General features: G+C 43.7%; 1 protein-coding gene across 6 annotated transcripts in view; it reads right to left on the bottom strand.

Moving 5' to 3' along the window:
* Positions 1-3,306: 3,306 nt before the first annotated feature.
* Positions 3,307-9,623, bottom strand: part of TRAPPC9 (trafficking protein particle complex subunit 9) — a 464,855-nt gene continuing 458,538 nt past the window's right edge. For all 6 annotated transcript variants that reach the window (XM_071553785.1, XM_071553786.1, XM_071553784.1 and 3 more), the window contains one exon: positions 3,307-6,346. In XM_071553785.1, the coding sequence (XP_071409886.1) occupies positions 6,167-6,346 (180 nt within the window). In that variant the 3' untranslated portion in view covers positions 3,307-6,166. The remainder of the gene's footprint in view (positions 6,347-9,623) is intronic.

The following is a 9,623-nucleotide window of genomic DNA, read 5'->3' as shown; positions in this document are numbered from 1 at the left end:
TTCTGTAAATGTGTCTGTAAGGGATGCTGCAACCTCACAGGCTTCTGTGTGATGATGGAGCTTTACATCAGTAACCCTCTCACTAACTCATGTGTGCACACTAAAGGAAAATACTTCCCCCCTTTTCTTTTCCTTTTTCAACCCAAATCCATTGCATGGGCTCAGCATCTGGTAGCCACACAAAGAGGTGAATCAGGCAAAGGAAAGGGGAGGGAATGGCATCTCTGCACTGGATCTGAGCTGTTGGGAAAGGAGGTGGTAGGCAGGTGCCTAAATCGGACCATGGCATCACTTTGGCCATGGGCCTGGACCAGTTTGTGAGAACATGGACAGACTTTGGAGAGCAGAAGTGCCCTGTTCCTTACACAGATTAGTGATGACATCCTCACAGCCATTAACAAGACGCACATTGTTAGACCATTTCAATAGTTGGCTTGGTCTCTTTCTGGCAGCATCTACATTGTTTTGTTCAAGCTGAACACATGCTGGAAAGGGGCTGAAATGGCCCTTCTTCAGTTGTGGCATCAGAGTACACTGGGCTGTGACAAACCCTTCTCTTCAGAGGATCCAGCGCTCCCTCATCACAAAACTAGTTGCTGTGTTTCCTCAGAGTTAACATATGCCTTCCCTTATGCCAAGTAATTTCTGAGCAGTTCCTGAGTTCTCCTGTGGCTGTGGAGACAGGGAGGCTGAGAGGACGCCAGTGCAGACTGTGCTGGTAGCAGCCCTTGGAGGAGAAACACTTGGAAGAGAAACTGCAAGCAGGAGGTGGCTGAGCAGTGTTTTACCTGGTGCACAGCGATTGGGTACAGCCCTGGGAACAACAAGATCTTCCAAGCAAGCCTGTGCATATGATTTACACCTTCAAGGTTCATGACTGTGGTTGGTACAGATACACACTGAGCACATCTTGGCCTGGAAGGACCTTCTGCATTCCTAGACTTTTACAGACCTATCCCTCACATCCTTGTTATGGGTTTGGCCAGATGGGCCTAAATTTAGGTTTTAAAAGTTCAGCTAGGCCTGGGAATTGGCAGCTGACTTGAGCTGGACTGAGCTAGCTAACAGCTGACTTCTTCTGGCCAGTAATATTGTATTCCATACCATATTGCATCATCTCAAAAGGGGTAAGAGCTGGTGTGTGAGAGTGGCTTAGGCAGTTGCTTCACAGCTGTGGTGCCAGCAAGACACTCTGCTGTCCCAGGAGGGATGGGGAGGCCCAAGCCCAGAGCACCGGCTTAACATCATGTTATCGGAGGGAAGTAAAATGTTTGTTCTTAGCTTTTCTCTCTGCTTAAGTCTGTCTCTGAAGAACCAACTTCTCTAGAATGATTTGTAGTTAAAATGGTAGAACTTGTGTTTACTGGGAAGTGGGAAGTTATTTCTTGTTATACATAACTTGTGTAAGTGTGTGTTATATTGTAGTATCCTCTTAATTTTCTCTTTTCTGTATAAATACATGTAGTTAGTTTCAGCATAGACCTGGCTTTGGAAGTTTTTTTTTTCCCTTAGCTGGTTGGGGGGAGGAGGAACCCTTTTCACTCTGTCTTGGACAGTTGGCGTTTTGCCAGCTCAACCCAGGACAATCCTTTTTGATGAGATTTTGTGCCAGATTTTGATGAGATGTCTCCTCCTTGTATAAGGGTTCCTGGAAGCCAGTGGTGATGGCCTGTGCAACATGATGGGATGGGGGCTTCAATGGCAAATTTGGAGGTTCAGATGCAGATTTCACATATGAACACAGGTTTAGCAAGTTCCCCAGGCAGATGTGTGACTGAATTAGCTGTAAAAATATCATCTATTAATGAGCTTTCCATTAATGGTGGTCTACCCAAGGCACATGATTGGATATCTTGCTGAATCAGGAACACAGGGAGAGTAAGTAAGCAATATATGTTAAATGAGGTCACCTACACACAGCCCAAGTCCTACTGGAGTTATGGAATTGGCACATCATGACTGTAGTGGCCTAAGTATCATTCCAAAAAGCAACATCAGATGATGATAAAATAGACAAGACCGTGTTCAACTGAAGTAACACAGGATGTTTTAAAGATGCTTTTTTTAACAACTGAAATTGGGTTTGAAGCAATATTTTTCCCAACATGAACAAATTTTAAGAAGGGCTCTAACAGAGATGCAGAGGAAGGAAGGAGAAAAAGAAAGGGAAAAGTTGATCCTTTCTGTTGGGACCAAAGAAAAGCAGAAAAGCACAATGAGTGGAAGAGTCATCAGGAGGGATGAGGGGAAAAGGAGCAAGATGAGAAACTAAGAGCTTAAAAGACACTGAACAGCACAAGGACCCTGACCTTACTTGAGAAGGGTCTAACCTGCAGAAGTAAACATCTATCACTGAACACAGGACACAGCATTTGTCCACATCTGTGTGTCTTCTGTATTAAGAAAAGAGCACTACTGTTGACAAAGCTCTGTATGAAAGCTTTCAACCCCCACCTGTGCCCAAAGAGCTGAGTTGCAAGCCCATGGCTCCAGCAGGCCTGCTTCCATCCCAAGGAGCTGGCAGGCACCGTTGTAGTGCTTTTAGAGCAAGTAGGATGGATGCATTTCTGTCAGTCCCACTCAGTGACAGACAAAGTGCCCACACCCTGGAAGGGAATCAGAAGATTTGAGGAAGGGAGAGTGCAGCTGGCTCTCACTAAGGAAAGCCTAAGGGCTTCTAGACTGGGGATCCAAACACAGGAGCCTCAGGTCTATGACAAAAGGGGCTCAAACAAGGCTGGACATCATACAGTTTTTAAGTGCTTGCCGTGAGTCTTCCAAGATGTACCACCTGGTCCTCCTTCCAGTCTTTGAGCTGTTTCTTAGAGGATGGAAAGGATGATAGAATCATGGAATGGTTTGGGTTGGAAGGAACATTTGCAGTTTCAACCCCCCTGCAATGAGCAGGGACATCTTCAACTAGATCAGGTTGCTCAGAGCCCCATCCAAACTAACTCTGAGTGTTTCCAGGGATGGGGCATCCACCACCTTTCTGGGCAGCCTGAGCCAGTGCCTCACTGCCCTCAGTGTCAAGATTGGGACACTGAGGCATTTGTTACCCTTCACTGGATTGCAGCTCGGTCCCCTCAGCTGACAGTGGCCAGACACTGACACAGGAGCCAGACTATGGACCAAACATCTCTCACCAGCTCTGAGTCCACACAGGAAGAGAAAGTTGGAGTGAAGATGAAATTTCAGTTCCAGGGTCAAACACATTCTTTCAGAGACAGAACACAGAACCAAGAGATGTGTTATTATTACCAGTAAAAACTCACAAAAACACTATCAGGAATTACAGACAGAAAAGACAGGCAAAAATGAAATAAGTATTTATTCAGACAGTTAAAGTTACACAACATGCTTCTCCATCTATTGAACCAAAGTTTGTTCTCAGCAATGGTGATTTAAATTAGGAATGATTGAATGCAACCACTGGGCTTGTCGCAGATTTACATCTGTATAACAATGAGCAGTCTGGCTTATCATGTTTGAAATAATTGCTGGGTGTTTCAGAGGAATAAAAGAAGTTTTCAGTACCAGGAAAGGAGAGCAGATCAGAAAAGTATCATCCTTCTTTCAAGCAGTACAAGGACCAATCCTAACAGCAATCCCAGTGACTTTAAATACCCTTCTACACTAACACTTAAATATTTTCCTTCTGGAAAAGTCCAAAATGAACCCCAGAAGGAAAAATTTCTTGTGTTTCATCTCTCACACCAAGACAAGTAAAAGTGAGAGAAAATTGGAAAAGATATCATAAATGCCAAAAGAAACTCAGCATCAAAGCTGACAAGGGACAGAATAGTCTGCTATATAATGAACAGATAGACCTTAAAGGGTCAGTTCACACATAAGAACTGAAATTTATGTGCACATATGGCAGATTTATAATGACATATTGGATACCTGGGAAATCATAGAGCTTGCTTTTATTATAATAAAACCTGTTCCCATTCCAACAGCTTCACTTGGATGTGGATCAGGATCCATTTTAACTATAAAGGCACAGGAATGTTGCATCCCAGTACAGCCTTCACAGAGTAAGACCCTCTCTTCTCAGAGAATGCTGTCAAAAATAAATGATCTCTTAGCTGGGTAAGATGAAGCATCCTGAATGCAACAGCACCTGCTTCACAATATTTTTTTTTCAAATGGAATGTGATCCTTATAGAGCCTTAGCTGTACTCCTAGAATCTGCAGACCACCTGCTGGGAATACTGAATAAAACTCAGTTTGGATTTTGCTGCAACTGTGTTGTGCAACATGGTACAGATACACTTTTATGGTGAAGATTAACTGGTTTAGTTCCTGCTCTCCTTGGATCTTACCTTTTCTGTATATATGCCTACCCAGTGACAGAGAATCCAGCCTCATGGCACAATTTGGAAAACCAAGCTCCAGCAACACAAAAAGGCATGCCCAGCTCAGCTGTTGGACCTTCTTTCCACTGGTGTTCTGGCCCAGAGCCACAGTTCAAGTCTAAGGAACAGTTTTGTTATTGGACACTGCTGGCACCTGACAGAGCAGATCTTTGCATGTGAATCTTCAGCTGGTCTCAGATTTCCATCAGGTTAAGACGGAGAATTTCCACTTTGGCATTCAGAGCTGTGTACAGGGCCACAGCTCGAGCACAAACACTGATAACACTGCCATAATACAGGGGTTTAAAGGTAATACCCTACATACACTGGAAATACAGCTCCTATGCTCTAGCTATAGAACCCTCTGGTTACAAATATATTTAGCATGACAGTCATTTGCAAACATGCAATCAATTGAGTTTTGAGCACTGTCTTTCCTAAATCACCAGTCACACCTAAAAATATGGTTCAGAGAGGCAGAGCAAACTACCAGGTCAGGCATGAAGTGGGAGGACCATGTTTGGATGGACTCTAAAGAAACGAAAAAATCTGCAAAGAGGTTGTCCATGTAGATTTAAATCATACAGAGTTAACTGGAGCACCCCTGCTACATCTCGGTGCATCCACTCCCAAAAATATACTACCACCAAATTTAACTATAACTTCAAGAAAATATTGAGACAGATTTTAAACATATGGTCCATGAAATAATATATTAATCATACAGCTAAGACATCTCCCTGCTTTACATGGATAAAAACATATCTCACTATACAAAAGCATTACTCTGAAAAACAGGCTAAATTTTCAGTACATTCATCAACTTCTTTTACAGTCAGGAATTCCATGGCCTTTGGCTAATAAACTAAACTAAAAAAAAAAAAAAAGAGAAAAAAGAAAAAATAGCCACATAAAAAAGTCAGTATATTAGCACAAAAAATCTAATCATAAGAGTTTGCAAAAACCCATGCAAAGTTATATTAATGACTATTTGATTAATTCTGGTGGATCTTTAGGTGTCTGCAAATATTTCAACTGATTGTATAAAAGAGAACTGTGAAAGCCCAAAACACAGACAAGCCTTAGGCAAGCCAAAAGTTGGCTTATTTCTTCTCTCAAGGACAAAACTCTTCAGCTCTCCCTCTCCCTCTTTCCTTTCTAATTCACATCTCTGACAAACCAAAGCAGTGACTTTACCAGGAGCAAGTGGAACTGGGCTCAGGGGAGGGAGGCTAATTGCAGGCACATTTGCTATTCTTACTTCCAGTAACACACTAAAAAGCACCACTACTGCCATTTACTACCAAAGACACTAAATACTCAGCAAACAAGTGAACAAGAACAAGCCAGTGAACAGGTCTAAGAGAGACGTACACCCCAAGGGTACATGCCATGAGACCAGCACAAGCCAAGAGGAATTTCATACAGATACACAAATGTTACTGAAAAATTCTAAATTATTATTATTCAACTTGGAATTGGGACATGCTTAAATTCAGTCCTCAAGATCCTTTTAAACCACTGATATCAATGGACTATATTGAAGTATAATGCATATATTAGCAGTTTCAAAGGCTTTTTGGAAACAGAGGGAAACTCCAGCATAGTTATAATCTCTCTCTCCCTCTCTCTGAAATTAGCAGAGGCAGCTGCCCAAATGACTATCAGCCAACTCAGAAAGTGTTCAGCTGTTCCTCCAAAATAGAGACTGTGGCCTGGGGTTGGACAGAAACAAGCTGGGGTCAAGCAGAGGATGTGCCAAGCATTGCTGTGTGCTGTGGTTAATCAAGTAGCACACAGAGCATTTACAGCTTCGTGGGGCCTACAGGCTCCGTAGCACGGACGTGGACACTGGGAAGGCAGAGCCAGGAGAGAGGCAGCTCCCTGCTGCAGTTGTCTTCATGGAACTTGATATTCAGGTAGAAATCACCTGTGTAGAGGAAGAGAAGAGCCCCAAAGTACACAGAGTCTTTGGTCGGCTTTACCTGGAAAAGAGAACGTGAAAATCAGTGTAAATAAAGCAGGAACAAAGCAAATTCACTGCAGTTTGCAATTCAGTAGCTCCTTCAAATGATCTCAAAGAACTCCAGATTCACATCTTAATGTTACTTTCATACAAAAAGGAGTAAAGATCTTATCCCTATTCTAGTAAAACTTTTGCACTGAAAATTAAATCCTGTGTTATTCACTCAGGCAGTAAAGATGTGGTACAGCTCAAATCAGAATGCAGATCTTCAGGAGTCACAGATTCCAAAACAGAGTTGGTTTAAGGTAGAGATCACACCAAATCTTTCCTTAGACTGCATCAACATCTCTATTAAAGGTTTAAATCATGTTTCTGAATTCATTTAAAATACATGATTAAACCCCACTTAACAACTTATCAATAGCTAAGGTCATCCACACATTATTCTGACACAATCTCACTGCAAATTCTAATCTTTAATATTAGGAATTTAGGAACCTTGAATATTCACAATCATTAAAATAATGAAGCTTATCAAGAAACAAAAAGCAGCCACCCTGATTTAACTTGTCCAAATAAAATATAGAGAACACAATGTTTCAACATTTACATATCTCCCTTCAAAAAAAAATATTACAGTCTATATCTTCACAACAAGTAATTCATCTTAGTTCATCATTTCGGCAAGACACTTCAGTCAGTTCTAACTTTCACACTCCCACGACTGTTTAGCATGTGATAACATTTGAATTAATATCTGCTCCCAAAAGTTGTTAAATCCAGTTTCAGGGTGTCTAGAATTGCATTAAAGTTACTGCAGATGCAAAACACGAAATCAACAACAAAGCCATTCCACTGGATGGAATTTTTCAAAAGATTGTGAAAAGGCAACTTAATCCCAGCAGAAAAGACCCAGAAAAGGACACCTGATCTCTTCAGTATTGGTCTTCCCTCAGCCAAAACCATCCTGCCAGTTCCTTTCTTCTCTCTGGACTGTGAAACCATCAACCCAAGATACACTTATGGAGTCCCTCCTGCTTTCACAGGCAGACTTGTGCCTGTGTATTCTCTTGACACTTGCACACCCACTGGCAATGGACTTTTCTTTGGGCATCCCCAAGCACCTCAGTGTCCATCACATTACAGAGTCCAGCACTGATTACAAACTGACAGCAGGACATACCACTGGCCAGACAAGCAGACACCCATAACAGAAACTCTGGTGTTGGATCCAGAAGCACTGAGCTGTCCAGATGTGCTGGACTTGATTGGGTTCAGGAGGGAGTGATTAACCCTTTGGAAGAGACATCCCCAGGAACTGATGGGACACCACCACTCAGAACGGTGAAGGGATTAGACCATGGCTCCAATACAGGCTATCGGGACTGTTGCCCACCAAAAAAAAATCTGGTTATATGGTACACTGGGACACTGAAAATGGGGCATTAACTGGGAAAGTGTCTGTGGACATCCTTTGCTGAAAGGCAACTTGCCATTGCATAGGAAGACCAGAACAAGGATGATGAGTAGGCTGAGCTGTTCAGCCTGGAAAAGAGAAGGCTGAGTGAAGACCTCACAGCAGCATTCCAGTATCTGAAGGGGGCCTGCAGGGAAGCTGGAGACAGACCCTTCATCAGGAACTGCAGTGACAGAACAAGGAGTATGGAGATCAAACTGAAAGAGGGAAGTTTAGGTTAGATACATAGAAAAAAAAATCTTTATTGAGAGGATGATGAAGTCCTGGCACATGTTGCCCACAGAAGTTGTGGATGCCCCATCCATGGAAGTGTACAAGGCCAGGCTGGATGGGGCTTTGAGCAGCCAGGTCTAGTGGAAAGAGTCCCTGCCCAGGGCAGAGGGCTTGGAACTGGATGATCTTCAAGGTCCAATCCAACCAAAGCCACTCTATGACCCTAAATGGCTGCTCTGCGCAGGGGCCTGGCTGTTCTCAAGCAGCCACATCCTCAGAGCTGGAGAGTCCTCAGAGCTGGAGAGTTCAGACTCCCTTTGGTTTTGGTGCTGAGCACTTTTCTGACCTACGGCAAATTCATATCAGCATCGTATCATCCACGTGAATGATCAGAGCAGCCACAGCTGTTCTCCTGACCCCTGTCCTTGGCATCTCCCAAGTTCTTGCCCTCTGGCATCATGTCTGGACATGCACAACAACATCAAGCCATCTCCCCTCTAGCTTCCTTCCCCTTCTCCTGGGGTTGCCTGCCTGATTTCCACCTCGCTGGAACTGATGTGGACTTGCATCCAGAAGAGGACAGAGGCAGGCACTAATGCCAGCAATGGGTGGAGGCAAACAGCAAATAAAGACTCCTCAGGACCCACATCTTTTTTAGGCTTCCAGTCCATTTTTCCTAATCTAGCTCCACCACTGAAGAGTACTTGTAACAACATGGATCTTGGCAAGCAGGAATGTGACTTCAGGCACATTAGCACCAGCATCAGACATCAACATTCATGCTTTGGGGTCTACCCACATCTGTCTGGCCACTTGTACCACCACTATTAGCAACAACATCAGACATCAACACTGAAGGTTTTGGAGTCCACCCACATCTATCTGGCCACTTGTACCACCATTACTGTATTTGAAGGAATAGGGAAGCAAAAGTGGTTTGAAACCTTCACACCTTTCTGATGCAAGTGGCTCTGCAGGAGTTACAAGATGCTTCTTACAAAACCAGAACCAACTTTGGAAAGTAAGGCTGCACCTCCAGTGAGGCTGCTGCAAACATTCCCAAAAGACCAGAAGTACCTCAGCAGCAGTCAGGTCAGTGGAGAGTCACATCCAGGCCAGACGGTACATCAGGCACATTTTTAGGTTCAACCACCTACATTTACCTGCACACCAGGTATCCAAGTTGCTACTGCCAAATACAGACAGTGGAGCAAACACAGAATGGTCTGCCTGGGCAACCATACAAGGATACAGCTGCCTAAACACAGGCATCTCATGACATTTGGGATGGCCCAAGGGACTGAAACGTCTGGGAAGACTTACAGGACTTCTTGGCAACATGTGGAGGCCAGTAGGATACCCACCTTAGATGACAGAACCTAGATAATAGCAGACATCTAGTTGTAGGTAACAGAATCTCACCCCTGGTGTTTACAAGCCAGGTTCTACCTGCTGCAGACCACACTTCCACTGACTAATAGGAGCTTAAGCAGGCCAGCATCCATGGCAAGACCTACTCATTCCGGTGTCTCAGTCTGGAACTGAATCCACCCAAGTGGGTGTCCACATCTGAGCCAGCTGTTCAACACAAAGATCCACCTGACCA

This window comes from Pithys albifrons, chromosome 4 (assembly GCF_047495875.1).
Source record: "Pithys albifrons albifrons isolate INPA30051 chromosome 4, PitAlb_v1, whole genome shotgun sequence".
In the NCBI taxonomy this organism is placed as follows: domain Eukaryota; kingdom Metazoa; phylum Chordata; class Aves; order Passeriformes; family Thamnophilidae; genus Pithys; species Pithys albifrons.
This window is presented reverse-complemented; position numbering and strand designations above follow the sequence as displayed.